The following is a 16,335-nucleotide window of genomic DNA, read 5'->3' as shown; positions in this document are numbered from 1 at the left end:
CCGAGACACTACTCTAAAGTAGCTACTGTACAGTATACTGTACTTCTGTTTTGAAAGCTTGACAAATTTTTGCAGATGACTTGTGTACTCTTGTAATGGTCATGATAAGAGCTAACCTGAAAACCTTAAGGATTCATATTACGCTCAAACGTCCACAAAACCTTCCGAGTCCCCCAGTGGAAACGTCCCCCGTTTTCTCTGTTTCCCCCGTCTTTGTCTATGGGAGCAGACGCTGTATGCTGGGACCTGTTGCCAGCCAATCCTTTGTAATCAATTTAATTTTGCTTTCGATAGCTGAGTCAGAGCATTGTTAGTGAAGATAATAGTAGAGAATGAAAATGAGTTCATAGTCTCAATTTCAACGTCAGAGTGTACCGTAAATTAATTCATCGGAATAGGAGTAGCTGGACTCCCTGGCCTAGTTTGAGTGAGGGCGCCGCGGGCATTTTAACCGTTAGTAAGTGCCCGTCCCTTCATCCATACAGGTATGCCATTCCACGCTGTGTTGTAATTTGCCCTTCTTTAAGTGATTTGACCCAATTAATAGTTGATTGTGCAAGTGTTACAGTAACGTAGTTGATATGCTCTGAGTAAAGTCATATTTACGTCTTTAACGTCCCCTGAAACGTGATGTTGTTGTCACCAGTTAGTAAGTGCCCGTCCCTTCATCCATACAGGTCCCTAACGCAGCCTAGGCCGTGTCTATAGCGTGGAGGTTGTATCCACTATGTCTGGGGAGATGTCCTAGGTCCAGTAGGATCTGTTACCTTCGTGAGACCCGGCCGTCAGACACTTCAGACCACCTATAGCCCCCATAGCTGGCTCGTCTGGCCCTAACGCTCGGTCCACGAGGTGACGCCGGATCACCAAGCCACACACCCCTACCAGCCCCCATCATTGGTGGATGAGTGTCTAACTCAGTAGGGCTATATTTGTGTGGTGGAATTAATCCACTGGGATCTCCAGAGTTCGTCGGATAGTACTCCATGGTGGCTGGACCCCATGGCTGTTGCTTGAGTAACACACCTGACGACTGAGTGTTGTAGTGGCAGTTGCCCTAGTATTTATGGTGCTAAGTGACTATCATAGTTGTGCTATTGAGTAGGTCCACCCAGTAGGGTTGGAAGTGTATTGAATATGTCCACCCAGTAATGGTGTGAGTATGTTGAGCCTGAGGGCCTAGTACTAGATTTCGTCTGTTAGTACAAACCAATTCTTTCTTCTAATTTCATATTCATGTTTAAATAAACTTTGTATTTGTATAATTGTGTCTATTATTTACCTACAGTATTTACCGTTATTTCTTCCCTATTGCTTGATACTATCATTACACCTACCCACGAGCCTCCTATCGTCACACTACCAATGGTGATAAATATAAGAGTAAAAGGAATTGTTACTGGCACACAGAGGCCCTCATAAATGGTGGCAGTAGCAGCCCTCATAAATGGTGGCAGCTCAGGCCCTCATACTCTTAAGTGTTAATCAATAGCCACATACAATTAACTATTCAATAGAACAAACAGTACAGTACGGACTGCAACTATAGGGTATGTCTCAATTAGTACAGTAAATGGTTACCAGTGCTATCAATAAACTCTACTGAAACTTCACATACAACACCATCCTCTTGTAGCACTTGCAGGGTAATTAAAGATTATTCAGACAAAGTTGATGACAATAATATGAACACAACTTAAAATCAACATCAACACTAATTTCAGCTGAGCTAATCTAATTAACTGTTTAATTACTAGACAATTTTAAAACACTTTACTTTTACTTTTATCCTCTTTGCCACTGATCGGCTCGTTAGCCGCTTGGGTGATCTGTCACGTCTCGGTTACGCACTGTTGCCAAGTACTGAGAATGTACTGTGGCTCCTGAATATATTGAAAACTGTTCCAGTGTTGGTCAAGGATAAAGTAAAGTATAACATTAGGTTATTTACACATTGTAAGGGGAAGTGTTGCTTAACTCTAGGATTAAGTAATGTTATATTTTGCATCAATATTTTACAAGAAGAATTCATACCACAAACAGGCTGTTTATACAATGTGGTAAACAGTGTGTCACATTTAGTTTCTTAAGCCAATCTTTTGTATTTTGATAAAAAATGCAACACATCGTGGTAGATATTTTAAGGAGGATAAACCTGTCTGAGCCTCTCTTTCAGCTGGAAAATATCATACACAACCTAACATTTACAGGAACATTGAGTGAACGAGGAATATTTATATTTTTACATGAAAATATAAGTGTGAAAAGGGAATATGAAATACTGTAATGTGAGAGGTAGAGCTAACCTGTCAGTCTCTTTGGACAACTAGAGGCTGTTACTATGAGACTCGGCCAACTCACTCATCTTGGACAACACCAACACGCTGGCAGCGTGTTCTAGCCCAAACACTACTGCGGCCACCAAGAACCCCATCACCAGGATAAAGAAGGCTGCCTGGTTAACATAAAACTCACATCACCAATTACATTACTATGACCATTATTGTAAAATAAATATGAGATTCACCATAATCTTAATTGACTTTATCACAATTAAACTAAGGTGTCCCTTAACTGGATGTCCCTTAATTGGAGTCAATAATAATTGGACTCGAGTGCTGTCTATTTTTTCTATATGATCACTTATTTCTTGTTAATTGGGAAATAAAGTCTGCTACACTGATATCTTGGATTTCTTATGGTCTGATGGTTGAATAAACTTGACTGTATTTTTACTTTTACTTTTATCCTCTTTGCCACTGATCAACTCGTTAGTCTCTGTTATGCACTGTTGGCAAGTACTGAGCATGCACTGACTCCTGAATGCATCTGAACCTGCTCCAGTGTTGGTAAAGTCTGGTCTTGAAACAGCTCGCACTTGGAGCCGCCACAACACTCTGGCAGATTGTTCCAAGAGTTCACAACCCTCAACCCGAAAAAAATTGCCCTCACTGTTTTCTAGACTTGTGGCTTCTTCAACCTTGAGCTGTGACCCCTTGTGAGACATGCATCTGCCAGTTTCAGGTATGTACATTCGACTGAGTAGTGCCCCCTGAGATGTTTATACAATCAGGACCCAGTAATTGTCAACAGTGCATAACACATGTAACCGACTGCCCAAGCACCTCATGAGCTGATCAGTATCAAAGAGGATAAAAGTAAAAGGTAAAAGTACAGAATAAATCTACAACCTGAAGAACACTTGACTCACCTGCAGATGCTTGAGGGTGATGGCTGAAGGCCCCTTGTCAGTATCTGAGTCCTGGGTAGAGGTAGCTACCCTCTGTATCTCCTGTTCTTTCCAATGGAAGATGAGTCCAGCTTGTGATATACGCATCAACCTGCACCAGGAGTAAAGGTCTCTTTAGGTCACACTCAGTTAGAGGTCCTTAATATATAACTGAATTTGGGGTCATTAGAGTAGTACTGAGAGGTTCATAGTGTAATGCTGACTTCTAATTACTGCATAGTTCTCCCAAAGACTGTCTCAAGACCAAGTAAAATAAATGAAAAATATGAAAACCATCTGCATCCAGCTATAGTGTTCATGAGTGTTTGTTTTATTTCTTTTTGTTTTGGCAATAGGAGAAGGCTTTCATCACCATCAATGTTTTATAGCAAATAGCAGGAAATTAACATTAACCTATCCTAGCATCTAAACATTAACCTAACCATTAATTGCTGTGTCAGGCTTATTGTACAGAAAAATCACTTTCATAAAATTAACAAGTGCCATTAAAATTTTTGGCACACCCACTTAATGGAGGAAAAGTGACACAGTAAATATGGCAATAAGCACAGAAACCACTTACATTTTATTGAAATTAGGTATGAAGGGTGCACCCTTGTTACAGGCTATTCCATAGTTTTGTGGGTAGTAGGACTGACGACCCAAGTAGAATTTGTGTCGTCCACGCTTGGCAGCCCGTACCTCAGAGTTCAACCGAGGGTTCAGCATCACAAACTTTGCCTTCAGAATCTGTTGACCCAAGAATTTCATTAATCTAATTATAAATTTTGTGTTTTTGTTTGAGCCCTGGCATTTATGACTGTATGTGTGACCCCCTCTAGAGTACTGTATCCAGAAGTGGACACTAGAGAAAGACAAGAATGTCAGAGATATATCACCAAACTGGTCCTCCTCACTCTCACCAATCTGGCCTCTGGGAACATCTCCAATGATTAAACACCCCTAAGTTGACAGACATGAGACTTTGTGGTAACATAATTGTGATAATTATGATATTAAACAATCTAAAAGACTTACACACCAAAGCAAATATTGACCAGAACAAAGTCTCCCACTCCCAGCTCCTGCCTGAGCTAAAGCATCCATGTCGACTTACTTGGTCAAAGCCCATGTCAGGTGTATCAAAGAAACTTTTTGATCGATCCTTGTGATTGAACAGCCCCCACACCTCCTTGTAGATGCCTCCTGTGGCCTCCTGCAATTAAGAGATAATATTCTCCAAACATATTGAAAGGAGATAATTGGGTGAATGGGAGATACGAAAAATGGTGAATAAACACATGGGACTCTTAAGAGGAGGAACCATAGACAGGGAATATGAGGTTAATCTACTTCACCTTAAACACGAACTCAACATTGGTAGACCCAACAGTGCCAATATCGAATCCATCAGCCACGGCACCAGCCAGGTTCTCCAAGTTATCAATAGGCTTCTCATAGGCCGGCATCACCAGTACCGCTGTCAGTGTTCCAGAGTAGAGCACTGTGGAGCAACAGTGTTTATATCACTGGTTGTATAAAACAAGCTGCAATTATCTTATTGTAGATCTTTCAGTGCCAATAGTTGCAGAGACAGCAACTGCCTTCATATTGGGTGTGAGTCAACCTGTGCTGTTTAAACTTAAGTTAAATTTTTCATTTGCTGGAAATCAGAGACCTTTATAACCACGAGGTAATGAATACTTCTTGATTTTTATCATTCAAGACTTGAGAATATGTTGACCTGCAGAAAAATAGGGATGAATTCCAGGTACTGTACATGTATCAACTTTCTTAAAGGTGTGAAGGATTATGACTACCAAGAGACCCTAATATAACATAACCTGGGCTTGAGAGGCACAGCATAAAACTCTTACCACAGATGTAGAAGCAAAAGAGGTACCAGAAGAAAAACATGAGTCTCAGTGGCCAGTGTGGGGTGGTGAGGAGGTTACCCTGTGTCACCATGTTACGGAACATGTTGAAGGAGTAGTCGCGCAACTGGTAGTGGGGATGCCCACTCACGCACAGCATCAACCCCAACAGACTCATGAGGGGACCAATAGCCACCGTCGACACTGTGATGCACAGCCAAACCTGCCCAAATGACAGAAGGAAAAAATTTAGTTTCCTGCTGAAGATCAAGAGGTACAGAGGTTTAACAGGATGGCCAAAAATCATAAGAGCAGAGGGGAAGGTGACAAAAGGCAGAAGAGTGAGGTGCAAATGACAAAGATGTGTTCAGTGAAAATAGCAGGAAGAAGATTGGTATCCGATATACTGAGGTGTGAGATGTGCAGACCTAGACTAGACAGTTACGGTGTATAATGTTTGGGTCTGGATGAGGTGCAGCAACAGACACCTCCCTAACCTCTAACTGTGGCAGAACTCATGTAGACAAGAGAGATGAAGACAAAGCAGGAACATTAAACATTAGAAGAAAATCAGGAACACCCAAATTATTTGCAGCAAAAGAAAATATTTGTTAAGAGGTATAATGGCAATGAAACCATCAATATACAGCAAAGATAAGGTGGATGATAGGTAAAAATTTGACTTAAGCAACTGTGGCCAGGAAGAACTGGAAGTTAACATGACATGCCATGACTTAGAACAGTGAGAGGACTAACACTGGGGGCATGTACCTCAACACTCATATCTCCCTCTATACCTCCCACTCACCTTCAGGGTAAAGGGAGAGAAGACAGCAAAGGCCCTGGTTTTCTCAGCTGGGGTGCGGGATGCCAGAGTCATACTCTCCAGGTAGTAAGGAAACGTGAAGTCCACCACAGTCTCACGGGACTCTGTCATCACCGCCAACATACAACCAGTATCATTAAACAATGTCAACAAAGCTCTAACCTAAGGATACTGCACCCTTACGGAGTCCTACCTAGGTTCATCTTTATTGTATCCCTTCTGGTATACTGCACCATTGGCAGTGCCCTACTCTGGGTTTACTAAAACATTAATAGTATCCAACAACTTAATTGTTGAACTTATTTGACATGATCCTCACTAATATATTTAGGTTAATGAAGAGTGTGTATCCTAGTTTATGTTTGTTTAGACTGATTTAAACTGGGTTGGGGTATGTTGTTGATATGGCTAGTTAGACAGTTACATATATATAGATACAGACAGCACTGGTCATCCTACTCGTGTGACTTCAGTGGTGGGAGTAACAACAACTAGGAAGGTGTGAAAAAATATAAAACAACAATGCATCGACTTCCATACAACTCCGATAATCAGTGACTTTTGTGAGGAGTCAGCTGGTCTCTTACCTGTGACGGTGATCTCACAGATGGCCACGTGTGCCTCCCGGCGAGCCACCTGGCCTATGAGCCCTGATACTGTACCATCAGGGAGAGGACCACCCCACTGACCGTCTGCCGGGGACACAACATGGTACCTGGGGAGTGGATCTTACCTGTGGTCACTTGCTACCTTACTGCCTTGTTCTCTTACATATCTTTTTTCTATTTCTTATTCTCTTTGTTTCTCTCATCTTCTCCCTCAACCTCTCACTTTTCCCTCACTGTGTTATGATGTGTTAAGTTGGACTCTCCTGGAAATAAGCATCTGGTGGCTTTGTCGTCTGTTCTTGGTTAAATTTACTTACGGTTTACTATTGTTCTTTACCTGCATTGCCCAAGTACACTGGAAACTGTATACCTCCACATCATAAGTACACTGTATACCTGGATTGTCTATACACATGCTGAACTGTATGCTTGTATAGTCTATACTTATGCCAAAGCAATAGTAAACCAGTATGATGGTTTTACTGAATAAATATTGTTATTATTATTGGCACACATCACTAAACACAGCACTTTACTCTGGTACAACACAACATTAAAAATAGTGTCCTCGCTTAACATTAGAGTTGCGTTCCTTTAAAATGTTACTAAGTGAAATGGTGACAATTGGAACAATTAATCCCAAAAGAAATAATGGAACAGGCAGGAGGGAGGGGGTTCCTGGGAAGTAATTTGCTAGACAAAGGTCCTTCTATATATTCCAAACTAGTTGCAACTCATTAAACATTTCATTGTTTTCTAATCAGTGTTTCCAACCCTTACAAGAAAAACAATACCTGTAATGGCATAAGATAGATACAGTTACCCTAAATATTTATCCTTTTTCCTATGTCAATTATTCCTTCTTGTTTCTCATTCACCCTCTACTATGATTATTTCCATCTTTCATTCATACTCTTGTTCTTTTCCTCTGTCTCATTCTACTCACGTAAAGTTGAGGAACTGGCCTAAAGTGTTCATAATCTGGATGTCAATGCCAGTTTCTGCCTCCACTTCTCCATCCCCAAGCTTCTTGAGACCAAAGAATGGCCAGTTGTTATTGGCCGTCACAATCAGCTGCCGTCCACTCATGTCTGCATACAGCTTCAAGGGATCTGGCACCAGAGGTTCTTGTACTTGTACCACAGGGCCCGTGGGCGTCAGTGTCCAGGACCCGACCGGTACGAACCTTCAGAAGGATTATTTATAATGAACACTTGGAGCTACAGCAGTGATACTTGATATTTTATTTGGCTAATGATAAATGATTTTTTTCACCTCAGAGGGGAACCCATATATACAAGGGTTAAGATAAGGGGTAACAAATAATGTACAATTAAAATACAACATTCAAGACAATCTTATCTTCATTTACTGAAGCCATCCAAACCATGGCATTTGCATAAATTACAAAATTCATAGAAACCCTCACAGTTTCATATATATTTTGATTACATCCTCTGGCTTCATAAACTGAAATTAGCTGGGAATAACAACACTATAATATGATTTATATCAGTACAGTACTGTGTTGTGAGGAATAAGATAAAAGACAATTTAAATATTGTTTATATGGCACTTATTCAAAAGAGAACTGATAGTGTAAAGTTCGTGGTATACAGGTAGTGAACAGAACGCCTGGGTTTAAAGTTATGACATGATTGTTTACAGGTAACAGAGCACAGACCATTAACTACAGTATAGTTATGAGATAATAAACAACAAATATGGAGGGGAGGATGCCTGGAAATAAAGTGTTAATGATTAAAGTGTCAATCTTTTAACTGATCTTTGCTGAAGAGGTCTGGGTGTGGACAAGACTACTGAGCACAGGTAGCCAATGGAAGAAAGGTAATGCGATATATATATATATATATATATATATATATATATATATATATATATATATATATATATATATATATATATATATATATATATATATTGTTACGAACCCCTCCACCCAGCACTACGAACCACGCCATCTATTGTCCTGATCTACCTACCCAGCACCACGAGCAACGCCATCTAGGGACGAGACACGAGTATGACTCGTCTTAGTTAACACTCCGGGGTTTCCCTTCTCCATATCCTGGTTGTTGCGTCACTTCCTCCAAGTCTTCTTTGTGAGCTCCAATTCGAGGAGAGAGCACTTGGCTCTGGGAAGTGACCACAGGATCACCTATCCTGGAAACCTACGGCACAGTGACTACCTACCGTCTTCTACAATACTCAGTCTTACTCGTCAGCCATCTCAGCTCCTCACTTAAGTATTTGTAATCTTGTATTGCCTCTCCCACCTTCACCTTGCTTCACGATTGTTTTATGTTTTATTAATATGTATATACTGTTAATGTTTAGGTTAAGTTTGGTTAAGGGTAATAGATAGCTGAATATTTTGTTAAGGAATTTATGGTACTTTATTATACACAACAAAAACTCGCATCCTTTGTCTACCCTTTTATAGTCCGATTGTCTTTGTTTTTTTTATTGTTGTTACCTGTTGGGATCTGGGTAGACTTTTAACTATATTCTAAATCCCCAACTCGTAACAATATATATATATATATATATATATATATATATATATATATATATATATATCTTGATAAAATAATGGAAACAATACCTTAGCTTTCGTCTTATTCAAGACATCTTCAGCCTCTGAAGATGTCTTGAATAAAGACGAAAGCTAAGGTACTGTTGTTTCCATTTTCCGTGTGATTTTATCAAGATTTATCTTATCACGTTTTATTGTGGATTTACATGATATATATATATATATATATATATATATATATATATATATATATATATATATATATATATATATATATATATATATATATATATATATATATATATATATATATATGACAAACAACACTACAGTATATTCATTAACTTAATATCACAAAGAGAATCTGAACACCAATATTTATGACTATGAATCATCAACAGTAGATATTAAGGGAATGTGCTGAAGGTATTAGGTATAGTATGAGGTAGAGGGCATGACAGAGAGTGTGGAAGGTACAGTACAGTACTTACATAGGGAGGCCAGTGTGGTCAACCTTTGATACCATGAAGTTAGAGGTGGTGGGTGATGTTCTCAGTGCCAGTGTCACCTATAAACACAACACTTTGTTACATCACATGTCATAAACATTCATAAGTTCCAAGGAAAGAAAAAATATAGTGGCAAATTTGTTTGAATGACATCAGTTGCTCATATCCCTTTGATTCTGTGTCCACATACACTTATTATAGCTTGTTAGTTTGCTCTGACTGATATTTTTTTTTTATAAATGAATAAATTTATCAAAATCATATGTCAAAGACCTATAGAACAGTGTACCAGCTCAAGCTGTGAAAGTGAGAACAGCACTGGGCCTCAAAATATCACTGGACAAGACAGTAAACCACCAAGAACAACGAAGGAATCCTATAGAGGCCATTGGCCTTCTTCCCACGGTATAGGGTGACTGTTAGGTAAATGTGGTAGGTAAGTAATGGCTTGAAAGCAGAAAGAATTAGGTTCAACCCCTGGCAGGGTGGAACTAATGCAACAGCAATTTCCTTTGCGCCATTAATCTCTGTTTACTAAGCAGTGATTGGAGATTTTTATATAAACTGAGTGACGAATTATCAAATTTTTCTGAGCTCTCCACTGACACTGGGTTTCACAGCTCATTAACTGTGCAAGTAGTTGTTGGTGGCGACTTTTACACCATAAACAAACATACTATCCTCGATTGTGTGTGGACAAACCATTATATAAGACAAAGAGGGTAAAAGTAATCATATACCATGTGGAGGCTAAATTTCTCTACATAAGCAACCATACACTGCAAAACAAGCAGGAGCACAAGTTAGGACTCACCAGGGAGCCCTCCCACAGTAGTGGCTGAAGAGATTGTAACACATCTGTCTCCCCCACCACCAACCACCATATACTTGGCGACTCTAGTTGTTTCTGACGTACCTGTCAATACAGTTTAGTGATACACAAATTGTACACAAGATAGGGGGAGCAAGTAGAGCCAGTACAGTAAGTACAAGGTTGCAAAGTACCAGTGCATATGTAGGGGCCATAACACAAGAATGGTGTTCTATTGCATAAGAGGGTAGATTACTACTACATACTGTATTTCTCTTTCCCTATTTATTTTCTCATAATATACAGTATCTATGGTCTCTCTCCAACCTTACTGCCCCACTATACCTACCATGTCCCCCACCTTCTACACACAGCTTACATATTGAAAGATCCTGATGGTGTGTTGTGTAGAGCAGAGAACTAGCATGTGCCTGGTGCCCAGGTGTGTGGCTCTAGTCGTCAGCACCTCCTTTAGGTAGGACAGATCCTCAGAGTACTGTATCAACGTCACTGATTTACTCATGTTGTAGTTCTCTTGGTGGTTCCTGACTAACTCGTCCACTTCTGAAATGCTGACAATGCATCAACAGCAGACAAGCCTAGTGTAAAAGCAACTTAATCTCACTGTTTTGCCTTAATCCTGAAATAACTTTACGTAAGTCTAAAATTAAAAAATACATATATCATTAACAAGACAGGCAAAAGGAGGAGCATCCAGCTGTAAAATATACTTTAAATTTACCTAATAGAAACCAGGACACCATTTTCACAGTCGAGTTCTCATACGGTATTCATCTCCTAAATAAATAATTATTGCTGGGAATGCTAAGACATACCATAGTTTGTAAGGTCATACAGCAGGTAGAGATTGACTTCGACGGCGGCATAGGACAAAAATGCAGCTAGTCCTTCCTCGGTCGTCCGGCCTGCTTCTGTCACGCTGTACACCATAAATGACGAGAAACTTAATTGTAATAAACAAGTAAATTATAAATTTGACTATATTAAAATGAGAAACTTAATACAAGAACGCATTGTGGGTTCATAATTTCAGATCATAAAAATATGGAATATTAGCTCATTGCTTAATTCCTCATAACACAGTACTATACTATACTGTACTAGCAACATCCAACATAGGGTTCAAATTAATCAATTATTCCACCGATCATTCATAATCTTGAGGCAGAAGGTTACAGGAAGGCAGGTGGTTGCACAGTAGGCCTATACACGCACATGCTACGCCTCCAAATTCCTTCCTATTGTTTAATTTTCTACGGATTTTTTTTTTTATATTCTGGCTCATTGTGTACCAAGTCCCTCCTCCCCACTTGAAATACTTGTATCTGCCACATGTAACCACCCTTCCGTAGGTGAACTCTACACGTGTCAATTTAATCAGTTGTATTAGGGGTCCGACTAATTACCCAAATGTAGCCAAATATAGCCGGAATGAAGTCAAATAATGGTCCTAGATGAATAAATCGGACTGCTAATCACTTCTCGACTAGTATATGGTGTCAGAAAGTCACAAAAAATTTGAAAACTTACTTTAATCTGAGTTAATAGATCGAGTGCATGTACCTAACCTAACCTAACACAACTCAGATTAAATTAAGTTTACCAATTTTTTGGACATTATGACACCAAATAATAATCGAGAAGTGATTCACAGCCCGAATTACGCTTGTAAGACCATCATTTGACTTCATTGAGGCTACATTTGGGTACATTTGGGTAATTCCTCGCTCCCTCGGTACATGCACGCGATCTATTAACTCAGATTAAAGTAAGTTTTCCAGTTTATTGTGACTTTCTGACACCAAATACCAGTCGAGAAGTGATTAGCAGTCCGATTTATTCATCTAGGACCATTATTTGACTTCATTCCGGCTATATTTGGCTACATTTGGGTACATTTGGGTAATTAGTCGGACCGGTAGAGGAAGGATAACATGAGTGATACAAGACGGAAGGAAAGTTAATATGCCAGACTCACGTTTTAAACCACTTATGGATGAATAATACTGTACCTGAGGCTGTACGATGGCAGGGGGCGTTGTGAGCGGTTGTGGTGGAGGGAGTGTGTGTCCGTCTTCATGTGTGGAAGGACTGGTGTGTGAGTAGACTGATGGAGTCTTATAACAGACAGTTTGTTATAAGACTCTGCAGGCCCGCACACCGCCACTGCCAGTACACAAGCTGAAAGTAAACATCCATTGTTCAGCTCTCAGCTAAAACTGTAAAATACTTCAGTTCTTGGCTATTAATATACACGTATTTATAGCTTGGTTTGGGTATATTTTACAAATAATAGTTGCTATAGGTGGAAGTCAACCATCTGAGTCATGTTTCTTGTGCCATTTTCGGCCTAAATTACATGTAAGCGAGATATTTAACATTTTTGGTTATTTACCATAAATACTCCTCCCAAAAATTTGCCGTCATTGGTACCTGATATCAAAATAAGTGTTTTCTTAAATGTTTCTTAAATGGGGATTGTCCAAAGAAAATGAAGGCCAGATTTAAACAAAGGAAACCAAAATACAACAGAAAGATATATTTCCCTGTAAAAAAGAAGGGGACGTTAAAATGAATCTTTACCATAATTGAATGTACTAACCTTGTTACCAGTTTAAAGACCTTCATTGTTGAGGCGCAGTAATAACATAAGTTTCTTAACATCACTTATTACCTCATCTTGGTGTCCAGTGGCGTAGCTAGAGTGTGTGCCGCCATGGGAGCATAATAGTGTATTAACTTAAAACTTACCGAAGAAGAGTAGAGGTGTGGGCAGGTAACTCGGCGCCATGGTCTCTGCCTGGGGAAAAGGGGTAGGATTAATACAGGGTGTTATCACAATACACAAATAATCTTGATGAACAATATACAGGGTAATGCAAAAGTTTGGAATCATATGAGTTATTCTTACTTTTGTTATTCTTAAATCTCAGAAATTATTATTCTTATGATAATCTGGTGTTGTTTCGTGTCTCCCTTAAGGGTTAGGGCAAATCACGGTAGTTATTACACCAAAGACAGTTTTGGGTACGTGAAATCATTAGTTCTTCCACATGGGAATTCAATCAGATAAAATCGCTGCGTCAGTCTTCAGAAGAGTTCATTTATACTTACGACCAAGAATTATTATGTTGTACTTGCCTGCAGTTGGCAGTTGCATCAATTATTATATAAAAAGTGATTAGTAAATATTCCTGTTCATTCCTGGACTTGAATTATTCTAAACAACTATCACTCCAGGCACTGTGTATCCCATGTACCGTGCAGATGTACTGTGGTGCAGTGAAGGGCTCCAGTGGTGTACAGCTGTATAATAAAGTGTATTGTTTATCAGGGACTAGTCATCTACTACCTCACATTAACAAGGGCAATTATCGTGTTTATGAAAGTGAATTATCACACAATTACCGACATGATTATCGTTTAATGAAGATTGAGAGTAATGGGTCTGTTTTTGCTTCAGCCCAGTGTCGTACAAATGTCAAATACGTTTCACATACTAACAGTACACACACACACACACACACACACCCACACACATCACTTAATACTTTAACTTTTACTTACTTTTATCCTCTTCGCCACTGATCGGTCTGTTAGCCTCTTGGGCGGTCGGTCACATCTCCGTTACACACTGTTGGCAAGTACTGAGCATGCACCGGCTCCTGACTGCGTCTGAACCTGCTCCAGTGTTGGTCAAGTCTGGTCTTGAAACAGCTCACACTCGGTGCCGTCACAATACTCTCCGTAAAAGTTACCCCTCACAGTTTTCTGGACGTGTGGCTTCTTCTACCTTGAGCTGTGACCCCTTGTGGGGCGAGCGTCCGCCAGCTTCAGGTAAGGGCACTCGACTGAGTAGTGCCCTCTGAAATGTTTATGCGCCTCAATTAGATCTCCCCTTGTCCATCTGTAGTATAAGCTAGGCAATTTCAGGCACTCTAATCTCTCAGGGTAGCCGAGGTGCCGTAGTGCGGGCACCAGTCTGGTGGTCCTCCTTTGGACATTTTCAATCAGCTGTCAGTCCAGTATATCTCGGGGACCAGGCGGGGTGACAGTACTCCAGACGGGGAAACACCTCACGTAAATAATAATAGCTAGGTTTCCCTTTAGATATATTTGAGTGAGTGGAACCATAGGGGATACAGTATTAAAAACTTCACATTCTTTATACGTACTTGAAGCATACAGGTATTTATATATTTTGCTTTTCTCGTGATGTTGCTTAACCTGCTGTAATTAAAAGATAAGATTGAATATAGTTAGAGTTTTAATGGTTCATACTGTATATGGATTACCTTGTGCAACAGCAACTTACCTTCCTTACTTGAGGTGCACTGACGACTAAAGACTTAACGCACAGCCACAGCGTATTTGTAGCCTCTGCCCTGCTATCTCTCATAACTTTGTGCTTAGTCAATCAAAATGTACTTCAACAATACTCCTGCACTCTGATTGGTTGCCAGATATCGCTCACTGGCAATGCAGCTCGGTATTATTGTTACTTTGTATATATAGGTGATACAAAATATATATAGAATAGTCCCGGATACAGATTTTTACGGTCTAAAACATAAAATTCCCAAAGTCTTTCAACAGTTTCTTACCAATATGAAAAATGATCAGTAAATCTTTGTAAAAAATTAGTTATCATATTTATCTGTTGATCACATTCAATTCTTCAGCTAATGGTCGCCTGCAGCTGTTTATCACCTTACACTATAATTATCGAAGGTTTACAGCTGTTAAGTTTAAACATTAAGACTAAAGCTCGCGGTCAATAGTGATTCAACTGGACAAGATGTGATACTGTGTGAATTACTCCCCATCGTCCACTCAACATCTCCTGCTGAACCATATATCGTGGAGTACTCTTCCACCGATACTGTACCTGGATATTTATTTTTAAGTGTTTATATATATTTTTTATTTATTAACTGTTTTTAGAAAGAAAAAAAGACGGCGAGGGCGGATTAGCCTGGAAAGGAAGACAGACGGGGACAGAGACGGTGACAGTGTAGATGAGTGTGACGGTGACTGACGGTGACAGAAACGGTGACAGTGACGTTGACAGTGACGGTGACAAACCTACACTAACCTAACCTAATTCCATCTATAACTTACCTCCTCCCATTTAACGTTAAAGTGTCTCCTCATATGAAGTGAAAAAATATGGTTCCTGATCTTCATGAGAACCCACATGTCCATATAATCAGCTTAAAGACGAGTTTGGACATGTGATATAGGACACGTAGATACCAGAGTAAATATTGGCAGATGAGAGTACGGCATGCTAGCGTAAAAGGCGCCTCAGTACTACACGGGAGGGTTACAGCGCACAGGCATTATGGGGCGCTGTTGGTGTCTCACGTATTCACACACTTCTTGTGTAAGTGTAACTTTGTGAAACGTTGGGGGAGTTTTGAGAGCTTTACAATCAATATTCACAATATAATTTGCATCGTATTTGTATTGTTAAAGTAAGATTGCAAAGTTTAATTTTATGAATGCCATTATGTTGAAATCTTTCCCTGCTATAAAATCGTGTTAAATAATATCACTGGTTTCGTCTAGACAAAACAGGTAAGATGTCAGGGTGTTTCCGTTGACGTAAATCACGATATTTCTCTTTATGTTGTCTGGACTGAGAGCGCACAATTAAAGGGAACGCCAAAATTTTCGTCAAAAGCGGCAGCTGGGTGATACACTCCAACAGGAACTCATATGTGCAGCAGAAACCAACACAACACGCCGCCGTTTTCTTTTGGCTCATATAAATTATCATACCTTGCTCTTCCTGCATATTGATGTTCAGGGGCAGATCTAGGAGGGGTCCTGGGGGTCCGGAACCCTCCTTTTCATCAGAAAATTCCTATACACTTCTTTAATGCAGTATTGTACTC

At 39.7% G+C, this 16,335-nt stretch overlaps 2 protein-coding genes across 2 annotated transcripts; both read right to left on the bottom strand.

The window, feature by feature from the left end:
* Positions 1-1,405: 1,405 nt before the first annotated feature.
* On the bottom strand, positions 1,406-7,932 carry LOC121874262 (glutamate receptor ionotropic, delta-2-like). Its single transcript, XM_042378370.1, has 10 exons — positions 7,925-7,932; positions 7,484-7,723; positions 6,517-6,644; positions 5,912-6,033; positions 5,107-5,326; positions 4,588-4,733; positions 4,347-4,445; positions 3,813-3,979; positions 3,212-3,341; positions 1,406-2,455 (listed from the first exon to the last, which is right to left on the bottom strand). Exons 1-10 carry the CDS (start codon positions 7,930-7,932, stop codon positions 2,327-2,329), a joined length of 1,389 nt encoding a protein of 462 aa, XP_042234304.1. The 3' UTR covers positions 1,406-2,326.
* Positions 7,933-9,581: 1,649 nt separating this feature from the next.
* On the bottom strand, positions 9,582-13,226 carry LOC121874256. The gene is made up of 6 exons (XM_042378356.1): positions 13,187-13,226; positions 12,448-12,616; positions 11,251-11,354; positions 10,794-10,978; positions 10,418-10,519; positions 9,582-9,662 (listed from the first exon to the last, which is right to left on the bottom strand). The coding sequence occupies exons 1-6, from the start codon at positions 13,224-13,226 to the stop codon at positions 9,582-9,584; spliced, it is 681 nt and encodes a 226-aa protein (XP_042234290.1).
* Positions 13,227-16,335: the final 3,109 nt, after the last annotated feature.

Source organism: Homarus americanus, unplaced genomic scaffold (assembly GCF_018991925.1).
Source record: "Homarus americanus isolate GMGI-L3 unplaced genomic scaffold, GMGI_Hamer_2.0 scaffold55640, whole genome shotgun sequence".
Lineage (NCBI taxonomy): Eukaryota > Metazoa > Arthropoda > Malacostraca > Decapoda > Nephropidae > Homarus > Homarus americanus.
This window is presented reverse-complemented; position numbering and strand designations above follow the sequence as displayed.

Coding starts and splice junctions, on each gene's coding strand:
- LOC121874262 (XM_042378370.1), bottom strand. Junction 6,034..6,516: donor CTGTGAGATCACCGTCACAG/GTAAGAGACCAG, acceptor CGGTGATGACAG/AGTCCCGTGAGACTGTGGTG. Junction 2,456..3,211: donor TCACCCTCAAGCATCTGCAG/GTGAGTCAAGTG, acceptor TATGTTAACCAG/GCAGCCTTCTTTATCCTGGT.
- LOC121874256 (XM_042378356.1), bottom strand. CDS start 13,226: ATGGCGCCGAGTTACCTGCCCACACCTCTACTCTTCTTCG. Junction 11,355..12,447: donor CTGCCATCGTACAGCCTCAG/GTACAGTATTAT, acceptor TATGGTGTACAG/CGTGACAGAAGCAGGCCGGA. Junction 10,520..10,793: donor CCATCAGGATCTTTCAATAT/GTAAGCTGTGTG, acceptor CTGTATTGACAG/GTACGTCAGAAACAACTAGA.